The 25,690-nt window shown below is 44.2% G+C and overlaps 2 protein-coding genes across 3 annotated transcripts in view; one reads left to right on the forward strand and one right to left on the reverse strand.

Annotated features, from left to right (window-relative positions):
• The first annotated feature begins 736 nt into the window (after positions 1 to 736).
• Positions 737 to 10,796, forward strand: WASHC1 (WASH complex subunit 1). Its single transcript, XM_044281409.1, has 11 exons — positions 737 to 805; positions 2,099 to 2,254; positions 3,882 to 3,993; positions 4,083 to 4,229; positions 4,605 to 4,741; positions 5,221 to 5,356; positions 5,430 to 5,637; positions 7,710 to 7,865; positions 8,014 to 8,172; positions 8,917 to 8,985; positions 10,411 to 10,796. Exons 2-11 carry the CDS (start codon positions 2,115 to 2,117, stop codon positions 10,548 to 10,550), a joined length of 1,404 nt encoding a protein of 467 aa, XP_044137344.1. The 5' UTR covers positions 737 to 805; positions 2,099 to 2,114; the 3' UTR covers positions 10,551 to 10,796.
• Positions 10,797 to 10,806: 10 nt separating this feature from the next.
• Positions 10,807 to 25,690, reverse strand: part of DDX11 (DEAD/H-box helicase 11) — a 118,786-nt gene continuing 103,902 nt past the window's right edge. For both annotated transcript variants that reach the window (XM_044281406.1, XM_044281407.1), the window contains exons 21-27: positions 21,670 to 21,819; positions 15,151 to 15,219; positions 14,726 to 14,826; positions 13,233 to 13,317; positions 13,079 to 13,154; positions 12,686 to 12,840; positions 10,807 to 10,942 (exon numbers count right to left, since the gene is read on the reverse strand). In XM_044281406.1, the coding sequence (XP_044137341.1) occupies positions 10,901 to 10,942; positions 12,686 to 12,840; positions 13,079 to 13,154; positions 13,233 to 13,317; positions 14,726 to 14,826; positions 15,151 to 15,219; positions 21,670 to 21,819 (678 nt within the window). In that variant the 3' untranslated portion in view covers positions 10,807 to 10,900. The remainder of the gene's footprint in view (positions 10,943 to 12,685; positions 12,841 to 13,078; positions 13,155 to 13,232; positions 13,318 to 14,725; positions 14,827 to 15,150; positions 15,220 to 21,669; positions 21,820 to 25,690) is intronic.

Raw genomic sequence — 25,690 nt, forward strand, 5'->3', positions numbered from 1 at the left:
TAAAACGTCCCTGGAGAAAGTGTTAGATACAGCAGCTCAGCAGAAAGTACACCATAGGATTAGATACACTGTTTAAAGTGACAGAAACACACATGACAGGATGAGATACAGCGGCTTTGAAGATAGTATGTAGCATGATAGGCTTAAATACGATGGCTTAGCAGGCAGTATCACACATCATAGGATTAGATACACCGCCCATTAGACAGTGTCACACATCATAGGATTAGATACACCGCCCATTAGACAGTGTCACACATCATAGGATTAGATACACCGCCCATTAGACAGTGTCACACATCATAAGATTAGATACACTGCCCATTAGACAGTATCACACATCATAGGATTAGATACACCGCCCATTAGACAGTATCACACATCATAGGATTAGATACACCGCCCATTAGACAGTGTCACACATCATAGGATTAGATACACCGCCCATTAGACAGTGTCACACATCATAGGATTAGATACACCGCCCATTAGACAGTATCACACATCATAGGATTAGATACACCGCCCATTAGACAGTATCACACATGATACGCTTAGATACACCAGTCAGGGAAGTATACAGGTCTCAGGGTTATCATCACATCCTGTAAGTTGCCGCTTGACAGAACATTAGCAGCTCAGCCTCCAGAACTCTGACATGACAGATCCAGCCTGACAAGCCCGTCTGTGACAGAAAGTAGTCACGTGACCCCAGCAGGGCGGGGAGGCGGACCATGTGACCTGTCACATGACAGGGGGCGGGCGGTGAGTGATGCTGTCTGTGCGGGGCGGTAGGAAGCTGCTGGTAATAACGGGGTCTCCTATTCATAATTGGCCCGTTGTATGTGTATTTTTGGGGGGGTGGGCAGGGACGTTCTCCCCTCTACAGCCGAGAACCACTATATCCGGTATGGCATAGGAAGCAGCGGAGAGCTGTGGTCTCAATAGCAGAACTCCAGCCACAAAGCATGACCCTCGGTTCAGTGGTTCCATATAGCCCTGAGCTCCAGGACTCCGCACTTTTGGGATCTTTCTGACCTATCAGAAGATTGTGTTTTACATCGAGGTCCCCTTTAAATGAGTAACTAACACTGGGTAATGGAGGCATGTGACACCAGGGTGGGATTGGGCTACAGGAAGTAAAAGAAAGCAAGATCCTGGCTAAGATCTGCCACCTGTGGGGTTTCAGCTGTTTTTGTGGGCATGCTGGGAGTAGTAGTTTTTAAAGGGGCGGTAACTCATCCAGGGCTGTTAGTTCTTTGATTTGATACACTGGCAGTAAATGGAGGTGTCTGACCCAGGCCTGTGCCAGTTTTCCCCTGCAGCAGCTACCAGCCACAGTTATGGGGCATCAAGTAAACAGCAGCCACGGCTGAACATGGCCGTGGATGATAAAACATGAGGGAGCCCAAGGGGGAGGAATACTTATAGGCCCCCTCCATGCTTCCTCTGTGTAGGCGTTATTTCTACCTTTTAGGCTACTTTCACACTAGTGTTTTTGCTGGATCCGGAAGGGTTCAGCAAAAAACGCTTCCGTTACTGTAATTACAAACGCCTTCATCAGTATGAACGGATCCGGTTGTATTATCTCTAACATTGCCAAGACGGATCAGTTTTTGATTGTGTCCGAGAAAACTGATTCGTCCCCATTGACTTTCAGTGGAGTTCATGACGGATTTGCATCCCAAGACGGAAAGCAAACCGGTTTGCTCCCCGGTATGGGAACAAAATCAAACGGAACGGAATGCATTTTGGAGAATTCTGTTCTGTTCAGTTTTGTCCCCATTGACAATGAATGGGGACAAAATGGAAGCGTTTTTTTTCCGGTATTGAGCCTCTATGACGGATCTCAATACCAGAAAACTAAAACGCTAGTGTTGAAGTAGCCTTAGTTTTGCATACCCCTCCTTCACTTTTCTCACCTCCCCTCCCCCCAATCACAAATCCATCTCATTAAGTTCTGGCTCTGGTGCTGATTACCTGCTCATAATTAAATATAATTTCTTGTGTCTGTGATTGCTCCTATGTATAGGGCAGAGGGGGCTGCTGGGTGTCCTCCGGTCTCTCAAACACTTTATTAAATCTCTATCTCTTGTAGTAGAGGGGCTGTCACCATGCCTCAGAGGATGTCCATGGAACGCCAGGCATATTCGGTGCCAATCATTCAGCCAGATCTCCGCAGGGAAGAGACAATACAGCAGATCACATTTACTCTACAGCAGCTGCAGTCTGTGTCCAATGACATCTTCAACAGGTAATGATTGCGAGGAAAGGGCATAGCTGGTACCACCCTCCCTGTATTGGTATGACGGGCGGCGGTCAGCGCCCCTTTCTCCGGCGAGAGGGGCGGCGGTCAGCGCACCTTTCTCCGGCGGGAGGGACGGCGGTCAGCGCACCTTTCTCCGGCAAGAGGGACGGCGGTGAGCAGATCACATTTACTTTACAGTAGCTGATGATTGCGAGGAACGGGGATAGCTGGTACCACCCTCCCTGTATTAATATGAGTGAAGGCAGGCGGTCTCCCTACATTAGTATGAGTGATGGTAGGCAGCATTCCTACGTCAGCAAGAGTGACAGTGGACAGCACCCCTTGTCAGCAAGAGTGACAGCGGGCAGAGTCCCTTCGTCAACAAGGGTGACGGCGGGCAGTGTCCCAGCATCAACGTGACTGGAGGCGAGCAGTGTCCCAGCATCAACGTGACTGGAGGCGAGCAGTGTCCCAGCATCAACGTGACTGGAGGCGAGCAGTGTCCCTGCGTCAGTGCGACTGGAGGCAGGAACCCTCCCTCTGTTAGAGCAACTGGAGGTGGGCGGCCTCCCTGCAGTAGTAGTCAAATGATAGCATCATTTGATAGGTCCTGATAAGGTCACTGGTGTAGTAGCTGCACTTATTGCTGCTCTTCCTGGATTGTAATTATTCTTAATTAGTAAAGCAGGAGTTGTGCAGAGCTGGAGCAGCGGAATGTATCAGTGGGGAGCCTGGAGGGTGGGGGGTGCATGGTTGATGTGTCTTGTACAAGAAGCAGTTCTGTGTCACCTTCTATTTATTTGAGCTTTCCCAGAGGCTTCCTGCTCCGAACATTTAGACAACGCAATGCGGATTTGATGACAGGGACACGACTGGAGATAATGCGATTCCTACATAACATGAGTCATTGCAAACACTTTTTTATTACTGATTTTAAATGACATCATGTCTTGTACTCCAGTAACATTCAGAGCTGCATTCACAATCCTGATGGTTGCATCATAGCCCTGAGCTTACATTTTTAAGTAATCCCTGCTGGTTCAGTGTCTGCTGGTATGTTTATACCAGACACTGTACTGAACGTAGCAGAGTGCATTATGGAAGCCCACCTACAGAGGATCTGTCCGCTCCACATCAGACTACTGTGAACACTACATCTTTCACAATGCACCGCGCTTCATGTACTGACACTGAAGTGGCATGTGCTAACAGAGAGACCTGAGCTGATAACGCCTGAAAGGAAACAGGACTGTGAATGCAGCTTTGGATGCAACAGGAGTATTAACATTCAGTGTGAATCAGTATTAGGGCTCATGCACATGACCGTATGTATTTTGAGGTCCGCAAAAGATACAGATGACATCCATGTGCATTTAACGTTTTGCGGAACGGAACAGCTGGCTGGCCCCAAATAGAACAGTCCTATCCTTGTCTGTTCTGCGGACAATAATAGGACATGTTCTGTTTGTGGAACTGACATACGGAAACAGAACGCACACAGAGTAACTTCCATTTTTTTTGCGTACCCATTGAAATGAATGGTTCTGCATACGGTCCACTAAAAAGATACGTTTGTGTGCTTGAGGCCTTACTTAGTAGTATAAAGTTGTGCCTTATTTTTCTGTGCTGATAGGATCCTGCAGAGAGTGGAGACCAATAGGTCGCAACTCAAGAACATCAACGATCGGGTCAGCCTGGCACAAGCCAAGATAGAGAAAGTAAAAGGCAGCAAAAAGGCCATAAAGGTGAGCGCCCCCTGCAGTGGCCACTAATGATTCCCCCTTACAAGCTTCTTCCGTCTATGTATCTCTGTGTGAAACCCTCATCGCTGCAGGTGTTCTCCAGTGCCAAGTACCCAGCTCCAGAACGTCTTCAGGAATACACATCCATCTTCTCGGGTGCAGATGATTCATGGTCTGAGAAAAGAGCAAGACACAAGATCCAGAGCAAGCACCGACCACTGGATGAGCAAGCGATGCAGGTTTGTCCGACTGCACAGTGGTCATACAGGGTATTTTTGTTTAAAGGGTAACCTTAAAACCCTTCCTCCAACATGACATTAGGATGTTTGAAATGATAAAAATAGCTGTTCGCTGACGAGTTGGGATCTTGCAAGATTTGTAAGCACCTGAATCCCCCCCATCGCACTGGTAAGACGTCTGCATAGCTCCTAATCCCAGACACCCTGCTTTTGTGTCTGGACGTAGCAGAGCTGAATTTGTCATTTATCCTTTTTTTGTGATCACTGCAGGTTTACTTGATGTCCTATGTAAAACACTGATGACCCTTCTTGAGATCACAGTGTGACACTCGACTGCTACACCCGTGTTAAGCATTATCCATCTGATCACTACAGGAAAAACTCAAGTATTACCCTGTATACGTGAGCTTGAAAGGGCAAGAAGAGGAAGCGGCGGAGGAGGGGCTTGGTAGTCTACCCCGAAATATCAACTCTGTCAGTTCTCTGCTTCTCTTCAACACAACGGAGAACCTGTGAGTGGCGCCCAGCTATCCTGGGAAACGAACCCCTCACTGTGCGGGCATTTAAAGGGGGGTAGAGATGTATATTAGGTCCCGGGTTGAATACTCTGCCCATGTATCACCACAAAGGATGCTCTGTACAGACACTGAACCAGCAGAGGGAAGCTGTCTGTTATCAAGAAGGCATAATCTTGAATGCAGCTTTGGGAGTGACAGGAGTATAAGAATTGAAGTATTCCTCAACAGCAGATTTGTTGCAGAAATGTCTCATTTATCTGAATGGAGCATGCAAAAATCTATATATCTGCTCCAGGAACAACCCTATTCACATGTATGGAACAGATTTTGGGTCACAGAAGTTTCTGCAATAAATCTGTCTCGTCATTATGTTCTAAAGACTGGCCGAATGTTGGGTCAGGTCAACCCACATCAAACCTGAGGGAAATGGGAAGAACTGGGTGCTTCATGGGCTAATCGTCTTGTCCTTGCAGCTATAAGAAGTATGTGTTCTTGGATCCTCTGGCTGGTGTGGTAACCCGAACTAACCAGCCTCTAGAGGGCGACGATGAGGACCGGTTGTTTGCTGCCCCGCTGTCTATCTCGAAGAGGGAGCAGCTTGAGCGGCAGGTGAGCAGAGACGGGAGTCCATCTTGATATCAGTTACACTATGACTTGTGATCACCATCTCACTCCTTTCTAGACTGCAGAGAATTACTTCTATGTTCCGGACCTTGGGGAAGTTCCTGAGATTGATGTTCCTTATTACCTGCCGGACCTTCCCGGAGTGGCTGATGACCTTATGTACAGCGCTGATTTGGGTCCTGGCATTGCCCCATCTGCTCCAGGGGGCCCTATTCCAGAGCTCCCCACATTCAGCACTGAGGAGATTATGGAACCTTCAAGGGCAGGTACATAAAGTGCATTTCAATGAGGGCCCTTTATAATCATGGCTGCTGCATTACTTATAAAGAAACCCATTCAACTTTACCGCAAGCTGCTGAGAAGGATAGTTTATCAGTATAAGGGTCCATTCACACGTCCGTAACGCGTTTTGCAGATCCACAAAACACGGCAATGTGCGTTCCGTATTTTGCGGACCGCACATCGCCAGCACTAATAGAATATGCCTATTCTTGTCCGCAATTGCGGACAAGAATAGGACATGTTCTATTTTTTTCAGGAATGGAATTGTGGACCTGGAAGTGCGTGTGAATGGACCCTAAAAGTCTCAGAAAACCCCTTTAAAACTGGCACCAATTTATATGGCACTATGGGACCCATGAATTGCCCCCTTGCTTCAGCCGGAAGATAGACAGCACTTGGGTCAGACACCGTTCTTAGCTGTACACGCCTTGACAATAAGGGATAATTGGATATCTAAAGGACAGTTCTCTACTAGACCAGGGCGGTTGTCCCCGTTACTGGGTAATCCCACGTTTCGACTAGGACTTAGGATTCCCCTACTTTCAATGTTTGAGTTGTTTCTCCTCTCCACTAAAGTGCCTAGATGCCTCTCCCGCATACATCAACGGCTCCTTGAGCTCAGTAATTCAGGCCGTGCTTCATATGGTACCAGAAATGAGAGACTGAACTAGAGGTTACCCTTCCTGGTCCTGAAGATGTGTACATTTGTGCATGGTATGTCCCTAGCATCCCAGTGCTTGTCCATCGTATGTACCCGTCAGTCCCGGAGACTTGTTGGTGATGTGGCTCAAAGGGGTGCGATGTTGCATATCTGGTGGGCTTGCATCCTCCAGATCTATAGGCAATTATCGGGCAAACATATCTCTAATACCCCCATCAATGTACACTTTTGTCCCTCATACCTGGAACTTTGGCGCAAGTCAAAAAGAACATCTTGGGCTACTTTCACACTTGCGTTAGGTGCGGATCTGCACAGACAGATCCGCACCTATAAATGCAAACGATGGTATCCGTTCAGAACGGATCCGTCTGCATTCTATGTAAAAAAAAAAAAGAAAAAAAAAAGTCAAATTGTTAGTCAGACAGATCCGTCCTGACTTTATATTGAAAGTCAATGGGGGACGGATCCGTTTGCAATTGCACCATATTGTGTCAACGTCAAACGGATCCGTCCCCATTGACTTGCATTGTAAGTCAGGGCGGATCCGTTTGGCTCCGCACAGCCAGGCGGACACCAAAACGCTGCAAGCAGCATTTTGGTGTCTGCCTCCAGAGCGGAATGGAGGCAGAACGGAGCCAAACTGATGCATTCTGAACAGATCCTTATCCATTCAGAATGCATTAGGGATGAATGGATCCGTTCAGGGCCGCTTGTGAGAGCCCTCAAACGGATCTCACAAGCGGAACCCCAAACGCAAGTGTGAAAGTAGCCTTACGCTATCTATTTGTGGCAGCTAGTATGGTAGTCCCTAGACACTGGAGGTCGACTACAGTGCTCGCTCTCTCTGTGTGAGTGGTCTGAGGAGATCCAGCACATCCATAGAATGGAGGACTTAATGGCGGCCGCACGCTAACGCAGATCATCATTTTTAGCCCTATGGAATCCATGGATGGTATTCACACCTGCAGCAGAGTATGATTCTCTTTTCACTGATTGATAAGCACAGATTTAATGTATTTATTTCTTATTGTATGGGGTGTTTTTGTTATTTTTTTTGTTTGTTTTTTTTGGTTCCCCTTCACTTCATCATGGTCCAAGAGGCTGCTAGCGGGAGCATATACGAGCACTAGTTGGCGATCAACTAATGGGAACTAGCAGATGGCGTGCAGCCTTGACTGACCAATGGCAGTAACGATAGGTCATGATACGTGTCTTATGTTCTTTATGCCTACCTCTGCACAATGTAGTGTGATAAAACTTAAATAAAAATCAGATATCTAAAACTGACGCCAAAACCACTGCAAATGATAAATTTCCCCCTTAGCATTTATATGTAAGCTTTGAGTTATACATTAAATCTTGAAGTTTAAATAATAACTTAATTTGATATTTCAGATGCACAAGATGGCCGACCCCTGCCACCGCCACCACCTCCTCCGCCTCCACCACCTGTTCTGCCACCCATTTCTCCTCCTGCCCCACCAGTGCTGCCTCCTTCACAGTCCACACTACCTGCACCCAGTGGAACGGACAGCGCGACTGTGGATGCTGGTAAGGAGTGTCCCCCCTCTCCATCACCTTCATCCAGTGGTCGCTGGACATTTATTTTGCCCTCAGATTGAGTGCCAGAATCAGGATGTTTTTAAGAATACTCATAACTTAACATATAACCTTAATTGTATCTACTCTTGCATTCCAGCTGCCATCCAAGGAGCCCCTAAAGAGGTGGTGAAACCATCCGATGGCCGCGCATCTCTTCTAGAGTCCATTCGCCAAGCGGGCGGCATTGGAAAGGCCAAACTGCGGAATGTAAAAGAGAAAAAGCTAGAGAAGAAGAAGATGAAGGAGCAGGAACAAGGTTATCCATAAGGAGTAGCAGCAACTTTTGTGGGGTACAGGCCAGGAGTTTTCGTTCGTAACAGAGTAGAGGTGTGGAGCAACTAGGGGATGGGGGCTAGTGCCAAGTTGCTGCCAGGCAAAAGCCCAGATCATACACAGCTGCTGGTACTTGGCAGCTGGCAGTCACTGATAACGAGCCTAGGGCAGCGAGTTGTGTGAAAAAGCTTCATCCCGCCATTTAGCTGTGAAATAAAATGTTGCATGTCATTAACTGTGCAGCCAGCAGAGGGGGCTCCATGTATTCGGTCCACTTCATTTGATTTAACTGTTTATTGTAACTTTAAAGAGGTAATCCAGGATGGTACACATGGCACGTGTAGGTCTCTGTGAAGGGTGGAAAGATGCGGACACCCTGCTTATAGTTCTCAACGTAGATATTGATTTTCCGCAAGCAAACAAATATGGTACCACTCGCCTAGGACAACCCAGTGATTGGAACAAGCACCTTGCAAGGCTCTGTGAGTGCTTTCAGAGTATATCCTCTACTTGTGGGGGGGTTCCAGCAGCTTTAGGGTCTTTTTACACAGGCAGATTTTCTGGCGATTGATACATCATGTTCATCCCCAGTTTTCATTTACTGATCTGAGAACCCCCACTTATAGGGGTCGTGGTTACTAGGCATTTTCTCTGCAGGTTAACCTTAGTATAAATAAATGGGATAATGGGACATGTAGTCCATAATTGACTGTCTTCTATCTTGCAGTTAATGCCACTGGGGTAGGAGGAGATATGATGTCTGATCTGTTTAACAAGCTGGCAATGAGACGTAAAGGTAGGCATACGGGCAACGGACACACTGCTTCACGCATCTGGTTGTTATATTACACTGTATTTATACTACTTACATATTATACACGTAATTCCTAACCTTAATTCAGGGAAGTTCTTCTTGTAAAAATGATAGGGCTTGACTAACTTACAAAGGTTTTCTACCAGTTTTTTTCTGTTCAAAAACAATTGTCAATGTACTGCTGAGCTTCCAGGGTTAATGCCTTCATTGTCCCTTTGGCACCATTCTGTCACAGAAGGGCACTAAAAATGCAACAAATGGCAAATAGGCACTAAGGAGGACTGAATTTTGTCCCCATCTGGTGCTTATTGCCCTCTTTAGTTCTGCTAAGTAGATAAGAGGCAGACTGCATCATAGTGCTGCTGAGAACTTCATAACTGCTCCATGGAGTGCAGAGGCACTACAACTCCCAGCAGCTGCACAGCAGTGGTTTACAGTGTAGATTTGTGGAGCAAGAGAAGTCCTTCTGCACGGTGCCCCATGGTGACTGCTGTGATAAATTGGGATTGGCACAATGATAGGATAGTGTCAACAGTTCCCAGAATGAAGGGGTCACAGCTTTTAATAAACCCCCTCGGCCGCTCCTTCCTCAATGCGCCTGCGCCGATGACGTCACATCTACACCCGGCGCATGCGCACTGAGGAAGGAGCGGCCGAGGGAGCATCCTCCGCAGTGCGTCTGCGCCGACTGAAGACCGTACGGCGCAGGCGCGAGATTTAGAACGCAGACAGGGCCAGCCAGGGGACGAGAGCGCTCACTGGCCCTGTCAATCAACAGGAGGAGGGGGTGTTTTTGTTTTGTTTTTTAAAGCAGGATGCGGCTGCTACCAGCAAGTAACCGCTGGTACAGAGCTAATTTACATATTATAAAAGTGCCGTTTTTAAAGAAACTACTGAACGAAAAAGGGTAAGAGCACTATATAGTGAAAAATCGCAGTATAAGGATTTTAAATAGCCCAAAAATGAAAAATAACTTTTGGGGGGGGTGACAGAAGCCCTTTAACTCTAGTGGGAAATTACCACCAGTGCAGATTATGCTACTGCCTGGAAAAGGCTAAGGAGGGCTGACAGGTGACCAAATTATTCAACTTTTTAAGAAGCTTGAACCAGTAAAGTGATGTTCACGTGCATAAGGCCAGGTTCACCCTTCAGTGATTGCGAGCCAAAACCAGGTGCAACACACAGAACGGGTGCAAGTCTTTCCATTATATCGTATCTTCGCTCCTAGTCATTGATTGAAATCCCTGAAGGGTGAACTAGGCCTTACTAAGAATTATTGCCCTGCACTGGGAGGCAGGATTATATTTACCCAGAATTCAGCAGTTAGTAGGAAATACAGTCTTTGTATTTAGCTTCATGCACAAGCAGAATGGACTACACCTCACGGACTGTTGTGCTTATTTGTAGGCATCTCTGGGAAGGGCCCGGCTGCCGGAAGTGGCGATTCTCCTGCTGGAGCGTTTGCTAGGATTTCTGATACCATTCCGCCTCTACCCCCGCCACAAGTGACGCCAGGAGAAGCAGACGAGGATGAATGGGAGTCTTAAGGTTACCAGAGCCTATGGAAAGCATGGAAGCAGCACCTTTTAGAGATCTAGGATAACAAATTCATGACTAACGATCTTGTCTGGAATGAAGGAGGTTTTGTAATAAGGCAAAAAACAAAACCACAAGATGTACGGGCACCCTGATGATTTCCGAAGTCTAGGATTTCTCCCATATCTCCAGTAACTATGTCCATATTAAGATGCATCATACATAGCAATATAATAAAACCATACATTTCCTAAGGAGTTCATGCAAGTTTAATTATGTATAACAACGTGGCAACTGTAAAAATGTCTCTTGATAAATAATTTAGGAAGCTGCATTCATTCTTCTTTCGACTGAAGAAGGTTCAAGATGGCAATGCAGAACTTGTCTTCTTCATCTGAAAGAACTGCCGAGATACAATGTTAAAAGTCAACTCCACCTGTGTCACTCTGGATAATTACTGGCTTATGCATAGGGCAGGGTCTATTCCTTAACCCCTTCCTGACATCTGCCATACATGAGCCAAAAGGTAGAGTCTGTGATGGGCTATAATACTGATCACTGGCTCAGATGCCATGGTGAACTGCAAGTCATCTCAGAGGTCTTTTCCCAGGAGCGCTGTGCTTCTGCGGACCAAATGGCTCCCCTGCACCGAGATCAAGGGAGCTGTTCAGTTACTGTAGCAGCCTCAGGCCTTCTGAAGGCGCCAAGCCCTTTCATAGCAAAATTATGAATCTCCCATAGGCTGCAATGTTAAATCATGGCAGTCTATGGGAGAAGCGATCAGACTATCGGATGTTAAAGTCTCCTAGAGGAACTTAAGGGGTTGTCCGCTTTTTTTCATATTGACGACCTATCCTAAGGATGGGTCATCAATCAGATCGCCAGGGGGCTGACTCCTGACACCCCTGCCTATAAGCTGTTTAAAGAGAATGCAGCACTCGTACGAGCGCTGCATTCTCTTCACCGTTTGTTTACCTGCTCTCAATTGCAATGGTGAGCTGGTCTAATTATAATGATGCAGTCCCATTCACTTCAACGGAACCGTTCCTGTTCAAGTGAATGGGACTGCATCGTTATAATTAGATTAGCTCAACTGCAAAGGCGAGCAGGTAAACGGTGAAGAGAAGGCGGCACTTGTACGAGGGCTGCCTTCTCTTCAGACAGCTGATTGGTGCAGGTGTCTGGGCAACCCCTTTAAACCAAGTCTGAATAAAAGGTTTAAAAAAATATATATAAAAAAGATATTCAAATCACTCCCTTTCCCTATATTTAAAAAAAATAACGAACATTAGCAATGCCACTTCTCAAAACTATTAAAATCTAAAAATATTTGTCTGCTCAATTGAGCAGTATAAAGGGGCCTTTACTGTGATTAGTGATCATCCTGTTTATACATAGTGGGTGTTTTCCCAACTTACAACCTACAGCAGGGGCCAGGACATTACTACGGAAAAGCGCCACTATTCATCTTCGGACAAAAAGGCTACATTCTAACGAACATATTTTGTTTCCGTGTCTGTTCCTTTTGCAGATTGGATGAGAACCCATTCATTTTAATGGGTCCGCAAAAAAATGCGGACTGCACAGTGTGCGCTATCCGCATCCATATGTCGGTTCCGTAACCTCGCCCAAAAAAAATAGAACATGTCCTATTCTAGTCAGTTTTGCGGACAAGGATAGGCATTGTTTTAATAGATCCGCAAAAAAAGGATGCCATACGGAAAGTCATCAGTTTTTTTTCCGGATCCGCAATTTGCAGAGAGCAAAACAGATATGGTCATGTGAATGTAGCCTTTAAGTGTATATAGGAGTGAGGGCAGCAGCAGTCAGTGTGGAGCACTTCTCCACGGTTCAGTGAATAGAAAGAAAGGGGACTGCTGCTAATGCATGTTAGGCAACGGCCATAGATCGCAGTGTAGTGCTGCCTACAAAGCAACTAATGAATGGGGCCGGGTTGCAAGGTGCCGCGACCTGACAATTGAAAGAAATCCAGCAGGTTTGGACTTCTTGCAACTGTTGTGTTGAGGTTGCAGTGCAAGTAGCACTACACAGTTTTTTTGTTCAGTTACATCCGGTGTCCCAGTTTAGCCCCAGCCTAAGGAGGAGTCTGCCACTCAAGGACAGAAAATCTACTACCGGTACAAACCTTTCTGATTGATGCAAAAGCAGGTCCAAAGGATTGCTTGACTTCTGTGCTGCTGCGGATCCACTGAGGTAATTTTCCAAGAACTGTTGGTCTGGAGTACCTGTGATCTAAGAGGACGATGCTGGCATAGTCACCACGGTGCCGAATGGCTCGTCCTGCCAAGACAATATCGGGCGGATTTGCTATTGAAAATGCACCGATAAACTGGCATACATGCTCACATTTACTAGCTGTTCTACGTGTTTTTCTAAGCACTTTACGCTTTGACAAGGGGATGTGGCCAAAATGTGCCAGATTTTGGTGCATTTTTTAAGTAAAATTACTCCAACTTCACTGAGTGCCCTAAACATGATGAGGGTAATGCTGCACTATATACAGTTGAGCTATTCTTACCGATGGACTGGTTGACGGCTTTCATGCACAGATTCTCAATAAGAACTTTGCCTGCAGATACACCATTTGTCTTGGGCTGGGAACATAAGTGCACTGTGTTATAAAGATAATTCGCCCCCACGCCTCTTAACTACAGTACACATCAGACCATTACCAGTGTGTGATCTAGATACGCCATCTTCTCCTGGAGCTCAGGGGAACGGATATTAGGGTACGGCATTCCTACCATCACAACGCACCTAAAAACAACAAGATATTACAACCAGTTACCTACAAAAAGGAAAAACCTGCCAATTTTCATGAAAAATAAAACTGTCCTTTACCTGCTGGCCATAGATACTAAATACCTGACTGCACAGTTAGGCCCCTTTCACACGGGCGAGAATTCCGCGCGGGTTCAAGGTGTGAGGTGAACGCACTGAATCCGGACCCATTCATTTCAATAGGGCTGTGCAGATAAGCGGTGATTTCAACGCATCACTTGTGTGTTGCGTGAAAATCGCAGCATGCTCTATATTGTGCGTTTTTCACGCAACACAGGCCCAATAGAAGTGAATGGGGCTGCGTGAAAATCACAAGCAAGTGCGGATGCGGTGCGATTTTCACGCATGGTAAACTTTATTATTTTCCCCTATAAAATGGTTATAAAGGGAAAATAATAGCATTCTTAATACAGAATGCTAAGTAAATTTAGAGATGGAGGGGTTAAAAAAATAATAATAAATTCACCTCATCCACTTGTTCACGCAGCCCATGGTGATGGACCATATGATGAGCGCAGTGACGTCACCAAAGGTCCTTTTCCTCCCAGGTCCTCAAAGAAGAAGAAAGAAGACAAGCCGGGCTGCGCGAACAAGTGGATGAGGCGGTTTAATATTTTTTTTTTTAACCCCTCCATCCCTAATTTACTTTGCATTCTGTATTAAGAATGCTATTATTTTCTCTTATCACCATGTTATAAGGGAAAATAATAAAATATACACAACACCGATCCCAAACCCGAACTTCTGTGAAGAAGTTCGGGTCTGGGTACCAAACACGCCGATTTTTCTCACACGCATGCAAAACACATTAAAACGCTTTGCACTCGCACAGAAAAATCATGCATTTTCCCGCAACTCACCCGCATCTTTTCCCACAACGCCTGTGTGAAAGAGGCTTTACTGTCCAATATCAGGGTGGAAAACCAGACATATGAAATTAATATAGAATTTGTGGGAAGGAGGAGGCTTGGGCTCTCACCAAATAAAAGCTGACGATGTATGATACCCATAAAAGTGCCTGTGCCTTCTCTTCAAAATATGAGTATTAACAGTTCTGCCTTAAAGTGAATTTTCACCTTTTATTATCAGGTTGTTAACATATTTCAGAGAACAGCCTGCTGGAATTCCCCATACCCGGCACTGCCGGATGCAGCCAGAATGACCGCCAGCTCCATTAAGTATAATGGGGTCCGGACGGAGAACTAGCCGCTATAACGAGAATCGGCCAGACACAAACCGCTGCATACTGAGGTTTGTGTCCGGCCAATTCTCTCCATTTTTGCCAGACATCCGTGCCGCAGATGTGAAAGTAGCCGTAGGAATGATTAGGATTGTGAAGTTTTACATGTCCCCCCATCAAACAGCCAATCACCAGTATACATACCGTCCCAAATCATCTGAGAAGTTTATTCCTTCACTCATTTTTCCTCCGACAACGGAAAAAAGGAGAGCACCGGTCAGAGGTCCAACAGACTGGCCGGAGAGCTATTGGTAGAAATATCAGTCACCAGAGTATAGAGTACACAACTTGAAGCCCAGAACTCACAAAATCCATTTTTTTTATAAATGAGATGCAATCTTGACTAATAAATGAATAAGAAAATTAGAGATGATGATTGCGATTGCTCGGTTTACCTGGGAGAGCAATTTTAATTAATGCTTGCTTGTATTTAAGTAGCAGTCATTAATGTAAGGAGATGAAGAGGAAGCTGGAAGACGAGGAATAATTGTACAAGGTGACAAGAGGCTTTATTAGAATCGTGATATCTCCCCCGTGACTACATTTAACCCCTGTTGATCCTCTCTCACCTTGATGCACCTTGAGTATTCAGAAAGGACCTGGTCCAGCTGACTGGCTTTCCTTGGCTCCTGAAATATCTGTACAACATTAAGACAAAAAAAAAAGAGAAAAGTCAAGGTTTAAATGGATGAATGTTAAAGGCTATGTACACCTTTGGAGGCAATTTTTATATATGCATTTTACTCATTTTGGGCTAAAAATCTTTTTTTCAATTGGTCACAAATAAAAAACATTAATTCGTTCTGTCAAAAAGGGTTAACTGTTTGTCTAGCTGTGTGAATGGTACTTTCACTTTGTGCCGGTTATCTGATAAACCTTATCCCTAAATTACTAAAAGGTCATAAACACTTATTTAAGCCACATTCTTACCAGTAAAGTAAGGATTAAACTATTATGAGTGTTTAGGAGGTCAGAGATCAGGAGCTGTCAGCTGAGCTGCCTGATGGAACGCAGTATAAACACAGATCCTGCTACTGAAAAATCTCATGGCTGTACAGAGAAAGAGGCCCAACATTTTTAATAAAAGACCAACTGAAAAAATGTTTTTTAGCTCAAAATGAGTGCATTGCCACCAAAGCTGTACATAGCCTACTTTCAGACACTATTATATAGCTATACAGTACATACAAAGTAACAAATACACTACACTACTTATGTGCACAGTTGCATTCACAAATCTGCAGGCTTCAGCGACAAAACCTGATGCCCCCTTCATTGTAGGATCTCAGCTAAACTGTTGGGGGGGTGTCTGTTGACAAACTGACTGGGTGTGGTAAAAAACAATAAGAAAGTGAACACATCTCTGTACAATCACATGGGCAGTAAACCAGGATCAATACCTGACTTGTCAACATATACACGTGGAAACAGGTGTAAATATTAGTGAAAAAACTACCCTGGCAGGTGCTAGTCTAGCTTTTCCGCCAGGCGCATGGACTGCTGAAGGTATGCCTAATTTATAATAAGGCACATGCACAGACATCTTCCATCAGCAAAGCGAGGGCAAAAGAGGAGCAAAAGACCAGTGTAAAAAGCTGGTCTTTGCAAATGAACCCCCATTGTTTTCAATACAAAAATCAAATAAATCAAAACCAGTAAAGAAAAACGTACAGCTGAGGAGCTTTCTTGTTCCTCTAGTACAAGCGTTTTCAGATGCAGCGATGCCTATGATGTTTGATTGTTTATTTTTACTTTAATTTTGCGGAAAGGGGGTGATTAATTTTTTTTATATAAGTGAACTGCAACATGCAATCATTAGATTGCAAGTTGTATAAAGTGATGGAATTTTATCCATTACAATGTAGAAAGATCTCTATATTCCAATTCAGTGCTGCCATCTGCAGGCCTCAATTGTAATATACCAGTAAGAAGCCTAGTGAAGGCTCCAGCTTATTACTGCAACAGAATTCCGTCCCCGATCTCACCCTGGGGGAGGCGTTCCTGCTGGGGAAGTGTCCACGATTGGCATTACCGCAGGTCACAGTCATTAACCCGTTGTCTGCTGTGTGACGCAGCAGGCAGCCAGTGGCTATGGCGCTCGGTCCTCTCTGGAGTGGGCACCATCTTTAAAGACCCGCATCCACCTCACTTGTAGGGCGGATCTTGGGAAGGGGTTAAATGTGAAAGATAGATCAGCAGCACGGACAATTATTTTTAAGGGGTTGTCTGAGTGGTACTGATGACCTATCCTCAGGATAGGTCAGCAGTATGTGATTGGTGGGGGTACCTCCTCGCAGCTTACCAAGCACAGCACTGTCCACTGCATTGTGGTTGTGCTTGGTATTGCAGCTTGGCCCCAATAACTTGGAACTGATGACTGTGATGTGACTGGCCTATAAAGAGATCGAAGTGCTCACCAAAGCGCTATGGTGTCTTCAAACAGCTGATCAGAGGGGGTGCTGTGAGTCAGACCCCCACCAATCAGACACTGATGGCAAACAGTATTAAACACTCAAACAACCCCTTTAAGCGGAAAATATAGGTGGAAAGTAAGCCACTCAAGAGGTGGCATAAGGCATACGTGCCTAATGGATCTAGCGAGATGTGCCAAATATATCGTACAGCGTGTGGCATTCTGAAAAATTTGGTAGCTTCCTCTTGTCTTGTCTAGTTTTAGGTAGTCTAAATTTATCATCGTATTACTAAATCTACACCACAGTTCCTAGGTTACTGTAAGAGGTGTTTCTATAGAGGGTGCAAAAGTAACAGTCACACCAGTGCTGTGGTGAGAGGGGGCCCTCTGCCCCATAAGATGACCTCAGTATTACAAATGGTACTGAAGGTGCAGGATCCTGGATCTTGGAAGAGGACCCAGGTAGGAATGAGAAAGATCTAAGGACCTCTTCATGATAAGGCTGAAAGAAAGGACCTGTCACCACTACTAACATGTCTGTTTACGTAAATGACAATTATAGAGTGCTTCGTTTTTAGGACTCTGCAGGTCCCCTTTAAGAGCCTGTCACAGTGTCAGTATCACTATTACGCCAAGAGCCCACCATTCTTTAATCAGAAAGCGATTCAACCACATTCACAGTCGAGGTGGTGCTGAAATGGTGCACACTGCTACCTGCTTATTAATGAATATGGGAAATTATACTGAAAGTTTAATGTAATCATTTATTTAGGCATTTGTGTGGGATGTATTATTTAGGATGGAAGGCACTTAGGCTTTCTGGAGATAAGCACATTGGAAAGTAGTCCGTCTTATGATGTCTTCACTGAACTGTTTGCAAGAGGTTCTCATGGGACTGGGGATTAAAGAGAATTTCCATACGAAAAATATTCATACATGGGTGATATCATTATCATCCCCATAAATATGTAGAATTATAGGGCTGATGCTGAAGCTTCTTTCATGGGAGGAGATGAGCACAGGCCTAAGAGAGCTCTGCTCCCTGTGAAAACGGACTAGGTGCAACAGAATGGTTCAGGGCAGATGTCACATTTGCTCATATTTAAAGGAATCGGTCACCCCGATTCTGGACTATTTTCAGTAGTAATACGTGACTACCGCTGCAGATAAGGAGTCCAGATGATAATAATAATAATAATAAAATGTATTTATATAGCGCCACCATATTCCGCAGAGCTTTACAAATTCATAGGGTTCATGTACGAAACAAAACTAACTGGCTAATATGCAACTGAAACACTAGGATTCAGGGCCCTGCTCGCAAGAGCTTACAATCTATGAGGAATTGGGGGTGACACATAAGGTACTTCATTGTGATAAGTAGGATTTGAGCCATTATTGAACTGACAGGAGTGGTGCCAGCCGGTCTGCTTCGGGTTTGGGACTACTAGAGGATCGAGTTTAGGCCAGAGGAGTTGGTGGGGGGGAGGTTTAGTCGGGGAATAGTCAGTTTAGGTAGCTTGATAAGCCTGCCTGAAAAGATGTGTTTTTAAGGCACGTTTGAAGGTGGAGAAGTTGTGAATTGACCTAGTATTCCGGAGCAGAGTATTCCAGAGAGTGGGTGCAGCTCGAGAAAAGTCTTGAAGATGGGAGTGAGAGGTATGAATTATGGAGGATGATAATAACGGAGAGCATGAGTAGGGTGGTAGATGGAGATGAGATGTATGGAGGTGCAGCACTGTGGAGAGCTTTGTGGGTGAGGGTGAGAAGTTTGAACTGTATTGTGTGGTGGATGGGCAACCAGTGAAGTGACTGGCACAGACTAGTAGCATCAGTGTAGCGGTTGGATGGATAGATGAGCCTGGCTGCAGCATTTAGGACAGACTGAAGGGGCAGAGTTTAGTGAGAGAAAGACCGATTAGTAATGCGTTGCAGTAGTCAAGACGTGGATGAATCAAGGCAACAACAAGAGTTTTTGCCGTTTCCACCGCAAGAAAAGGGCAGAGATCTCTAGTTTCTATTTCTCTACTACCCCTCAGCACTCAAAGCTGTGCTGAAATACTGAGTCCGGAGTGCAGTGCCATGCTTACATAATGTAGAGACATTCTGGCAGTCCTAATAATGTGTTTCAGTGCAGCTTTAACATCAAACAGATAAAGAGAGAGGGGAGGCACAGTATTGTGCCACCTCATATACACTCCCAGCCAAAAATTGCCTACACTGAAAGTGGAGGAGGAATGTGTATTTAAAACTTAACATTTATTCATTTCTAGTAATAAAAAATATATAACAAACACCAACATAAATCAAGACAACAATAGTTGGGAGGTCATCCTATAAGATACACCTCCTTGCTGGTAGAAATGTCACCGTATGACAGATATGTATCAATTAGGCACAATATATAATAGAACTGTCTTACCGGATTCTATCGGTAACTGTATACTGGATCCGGTATTAGATAGGGTACCAATTGGTTCTGAAGGGGTCCGGATGTCTGTTCAATGGTGGTGTAGTTTGGACAGAAACACGCCACATCGGAAGCATATACCAGAGACTATATTTAAGGAATCGGCCGTGTACAGGGGCTGGTATCCGGAGGGGGTCGGCCCTTTTGGGGTGGGTGCTCTGTGTAAATAGGTAGGGTGTAATAGTGCTTTCTTCCCCTCTTTTTTAGGGTAATACTAGGGACAGAACTCTCCTGGTCCAAACTATACCACCATTGAACGTAAAAAAAAAATAAAAAATGTAAAAAAGGATATTAAAAATCTTTTTTTCTATATTTCCAAAGCAAAAAAAAAAGTTACATTGTAATTTATATGTATACCCCAAACAACTCGAAAAAATAATAACATTTCTCCCACATAAAACAATGCCTCAGACAGCCACAGGAGTAAAAAAAAAATAAGTAAAGATACGGCTGCTGTAACGTTGGGTTCACACCTGAGCGTTTTACAGCGCGTTCCTACGCGCTGTAAAACGCACAACAGGCAAGAACCAATGATTCCCTATGGGAATGGTTCTCACCTGTGCGTTTTACAGCGCGTACGATCGCGCTGTAAAACGCCCGACGCTCAAACAAGTGCTTGAGCTTTTTTTTGGGCGTTTGTCGCGCGTTCCCACACATAGATATTCGGGAACGCGCGACAATGTGTGCACCCCTGTCTCTGTATGCGCGATTGTAAACGCCCGTACAATCGCGCATACAGAGCGCTCGTTTCAGAACGCTCAGGTCTGAACCCAGCCTAATGCAGACAGGCAAAAAAAAAAATGCTTCTGGTCATTAAGGGGTTAAACACTGCAAATGAGGGGACTCGGGGCAGCAGGAAAATAAAAAATTGCGATCTGGACTCCTTATTCACACAATAGTCCAAGGTCATGGCGGCAGATTCCCTTGGTGGTGTATCCCATTATATTGCAGTCTACACAGAGGAATAAAGGGGTATTCCCATCTTGACGTTCCATGGGATATGCTATAAATGTCTGACAGGTGTGGGTCCCACCTCCTAAACCGGCTCCTATCTCGAGATCAGAGCCCAGTCTCACAGCCTCCTTGAATGGAAAAGGTGGCATGGTTCTCTCCGTTCACTTCTACATGCTTACTTAGCTATTTTCAGAACTCCCACAGACTTGAACGGAGATAGCTGCGCATGCATGGCCACCTCTCCATTCACAGCACCCGTGATACTGGGCCACGTTATCCAGAGGTGGGATCCACACCTATCAAACATTTGGTGGAAAGTCCAGATGAGAATAGGGTTACATTCACACGACTTATGTGTTTTGTGGTCCGCAAATTGCGGATCCGCCCAAAAAAAACAGATGACACCCGTATGGCATCAGTTTTTTTGCGGATCCATTGAAACAATGCCTATCCTTAGAATAGGACATGTTCTATTTTTTTTGCGGGGCTACGGAACGGACAAACGGGTGCGGATAGCAAACGGTGTGCTGTCCGCATTTTTTGCGGACCCATTGACATGAATGGCTCTGCATCCTATCCACAAAAAAAACTTTACGGACACAGAAACAAAATACGTTTGTGGGAATGTAGCATAACCCAGTAATATTAGATGAGGCTGTAGCTCACGATCAGTAATGTATGTACACATTGACTCCAGCAGCAGAATAGTGAGTGCAGCTCTGGAGTATAATACAGGATGTAACTCAGGATCAGTACAGGATAAGTAATGTATGTACACAGTGACTCTACCAGCAGAATAGTGAGTGCAGCTCTGGAGTATAATACAGGATGTAACTTAGGATCAGTACAATATAAGTAATGTATGTACACAGTGACTTCACCAGCAGAATAGTGAGTGCAGCTCTGGAGTATAATACAGGTTAAGTAATATAATGTATGTACATAGTGAGTCCACCAGTACTTGACCATAATCATTTCAATAAATCCTATAAACTTCAATAAAGAGGGATGCATACAAGCCATATCATGGACACACATTCCTATCCTTAGAGATCTCACCTACTTGTGATAAATTTTAATCATAGTACTAAAAATACCATAATATTTGACTAACAATAGTATCTAACCAAACCCTGGCTACCCTGTTAGATTTCATCAGATTACGCTCTCCCTTTGCACGCAGCCTCTTTCAATGTATTCGCAGAAACATTTTCTCACATATGATCGGAATTTTCTGCACATTTCACAGACCTTTTTCTTTACTGCCAAGCGTTTCAGCATCCCAGTCTTCTCCCAGTGATCCAGGATAAGCTTCTCATAGTCGTAGGAAGGAAAGAAGCAGACAAGACCCCCTGGGACCACATTACATAAGTTTGCAAGAATGCGACCCGTTTCATCCATCTGTCATAAACACATTAACAGGGTATCAGTATCTGGGCGGCTCTGTACACTGAAATACATGTGACTGGGAATCAGGGCGCAGGCGGCAAAACTGGGTGCATGGAATTACATTACACACCGAAGCTCGTATGTCACTATAGATAGCAAGGATGTAATAGGCTTTCTAACTGAGCCACTGGACTGGGCGTTATGGGTGGTGTAGAAGAGGATGTCTATGTAAGAGCAGAAACCGCTGATTGGACAAAAGATTATTTGACCATCTCTAATATATATATATATATATATATATATATATATATATATATATATAAATAAATAAAAAAAACTGTAGCTTTGGAAAAATAAAAATCTGTAATTTATAATAGGTTACTTAAAATGGTTCATTTGCATAGGAGACAAAATGTCAAATTTAGTTTATTTATTTATATTCATATTTAATTACACTGCCTTCGGGAAGTCTTCAGACCCTTTAACTTTTTCACATTTTGTTATGTTGTGGCCTTGTGCTAAAATAAAAATCAAGCTTTCCCTCGTCAATCTGCACTCAATGCATAAAAAAGAGTGAAAACAGAATTTTCGAAATGTTTGTAATTTCTTTTAAAGCAAATAAATAACTTTGACCAAAATCGTTGCCGGTCACACCAAATGTATAAATATGGCACCCAAGTTATGAATAACAATAATCGAATAATAAGAAAACCTTTTTTTTTAAACCAAGAACATGGGGTGGAAAGTCCATAAGTCTTAAATGGGAGAAGTTTGGGACAACCAGGACTCTACTCCACCAAACTAAGTATTCGGAAGAGACTGGCCTTGGTGAGAGAGGTGACCAAGAATGATCACTCTGAGCTGAGCTCTAAAGATCCTGTGTGCAGGATCTTCCAGAAGGTCAACCATCACTGCAGCATTCCAACAATCTGGCATTTATGGCACAGTAGCCAGAAAAAAGTGTCTCCTCAGTAAAAGACGTGAAAGTTTTAAAAAAGGCACCCAAAGAACTCTCAGACTGTGAGAAACAAGATTCTCTGGTCTGATGAAACCAAGATTGAACTTTTTGGCCTAAATTATAAGCATTGTGTTTGGAGGAAACCAGGCACTACTCGTCAATTGCCCAATAACATGCCTACACTGAAGCATGGTGGTGGCAGCATCACGCTGTGAGGATGTTTTTCAGCGGCTGAAACGGGAAGACTGGTCAGAGTTGAGGGGCAGCTGAATGAAGCAAGGTACAGAGATATTCTTAATGAAAACCTGATCCAGAGTGCTCTGGACCTCTGACTGGGCTGAAGGTTCACCTTCCAACAAGGCAACGACCCTAAGCACGTAGCCAGGACAACACAGAAGTGACTTAGGTACAACTCTGTAAAAGTCCTTGAGTGGCCCAGCCAGAGCCCTGACTTGAACCGAACGGGACATCTGTTGAGAGATCCAAAAATGTCTGTCCACTTATTTCCCCATCCAACCTGACAGAGCTTGAGTTGATCTGCAGAGAAGAATGTCAGAAAATTCCCAAATCCAGGTGTAAATCTTGTGGCATCATATCCAAGAAGACTGGAGGCTGTAATCGCTGCAAAATATACTTCAACTAAGTACTGAGTAGAAGGACTGAATACTTACATCAATGCAAGATTTGAGTTTTTCCTTTTCAATACATTAGACAAGATTTCTACCATTCTGTTTTCACTTTCTCATTATGGGGTATTCAGTGCAGAATGATGGGAAGAAAAAAACTGAACTTTTTTTTATTTTAGCACAAGGCCGCAACATAACAAAATGTGAAAAAAGTGAAATGGTCTGAAGACTTTCCGAACGCACTGTACATTTACAACTTTCATAATTTTTTAGTAGCCATCATTTAAAAAAAAGTTTGGTCCTCTTCAAATGGTCACATTTCACATCCTTTACTGGTGTCCTACAGGAGCTCCACTTTATGGGATGTGTACATACAGTTAGGTCCATAAATATTGGGACATCAACACAATTCTAAAATTGTTGGCTCTATAACCCACCACAATGGATTTTAAATTAAATGACCTAGATGTGCTTTAACTGCAGACTGTCAGCTTTAATTTGAGGGTATTTACATCCAAATCAGGTGAACGGTGTAGGAATCACAACAGTTTGCATATGTGCCTCCCACTTGTTAAGGGACCAAAAGTAATGGGACAGAATAATAATCATAAATCAAACTTTCACTTTTTAATACTTGGTTGCAAATCCTTTGCAGTCAATTACAGCCTGAAGTCTGGAACGCATAGACATCACCAGATGCCGGGTTTCATCCCTGGTGATGCTCTGCCAGGCCTCTACTGCAACTGTCTTCAGTTCCTGCTCGTTCTTGGGGCATTTTCCCTTCAGTTTTGTCTTCAGCAAGTGAAATGCATGCTTAATCGGATTCAGGTCAGGTGATTGACTTGGCCATTGCATAACATTCCACTTCATTCCCTTAAAAAACTCTTTGGTTGCTTTTGCAGTATGCTTTGGGTCATTGTCCATCTGCACTGTGAAGCGCCGTCCAATGAGTTCTGAAGGGATTTGGCTGAATATATGCAGATAATATTGCCCGAAACATTTCAGAATTCATCCTGCTGCTTTTGTCAGCATCCACATCATCAATAAATACAAGAGAACCAGTTCCATTGGCAGCCATACATGCCCACGCCATGACACTACCACCACCATGCTTCACTGATGAGGTGGTATGCTTAGGATCATGAGCAGTTCCTTTCCTTCTCCATACTCTTCTCTTCCCATCACTCTGGTACAAGTCGATCTTGGTCTCATCTGTCCATAGGATGTTGTTCCAGAACTGTGAAGGCTTTTTTAGATGTAGTTTGACAAACTCTAATCTGGCCTTCCTGTTTTTGAGGCTCACCAATGGTTTACATCTTGTGATGAACCCTCTGTATTCACTCTGGTGAAGTCTTCTCTTGATTGTTGACTGACACACATACACCTACCTCCTGGAGAGTGTTCTTGATCTGGCCAACTGTTGTGAAGGGTGTTTTCTTCACCAGGGAAAGAATTCTTCGGTCATCCACCACAGTTGTTTTCCCTGGTCTTCTGGTGTTTTTAAGAATGTTCCAAACAATTGTTTTGGTCACGCCTAATGTTTTTGCCATCTCTCTGATGGGTTTGTTTTGTTTTTTCAGGCTAATGATGGCTTCCTTCACTGATATTGACAGCTCTTTGGATCTCATCTTGAAAGTTGACAGCAACAGATTCCAAATGCAAATTGCACACACTTGAAATGAACTCTGGACCTTTTATCTGCTCATTGTAATTGGGATAATGAGGGAATAACACACACCTGGCCATGGAACAGCTGAGAAGCCAATTGTCCCATTACTTTTGGTCCCGCAACAAGTGGGAGGCACGGATGCAAACTATTGTAATTCCTACACCGTTCACCTGATTTGGATGTAAATACCCTCAAATTAAAGCTGACAGTCTGCAGGTAAAGCACATCTAGTTTGTTTCATTTCAAATCCATTGTGGTGCTGTATAGAGCCAACAATATTAAAATTGCGTTGATGTCCCAATATTTATGGACCTGACTGTATTTGTAACCATTTATTGCTCCAATGCATAGAAAATAAAACAATCTTGATAAAAAAATCCTACCGTTTTCTGTATACAGCTCCTTTGCGGACCTATGCGTCTCCATGGTTACAACCTACATCTATAAACCCTGTGTAGTCTGATACAGTCCTATTCCCTTCCATCTGCCCTGTGTTACCCTGTTTTTAGAATTCTGGTGCAATTCAGAAGCCACAAAATGGTAAATTACAATCAGGGCTTTTTTTCTGGCGGAACGCACTGGAACGGCGTTCCACCACCTTTTGACATCGCAGCCTGCCATGCTCCAGCA

This window comes from Bufo gargarizans, chromosome 2 (genome assembly GCF_014858855.1).
Source record: "Bufo gargarizans isolate SCDJY-AF-19 chromosome 2, ASM1485885v1, whole genome shotgun sequence".
Classification (NCBI taxonomy): Eukaryota; Metazoa; Chordata; class Amphibia; order Anura; family Bufonidae; genus Bufo; species Bufo gargarizans.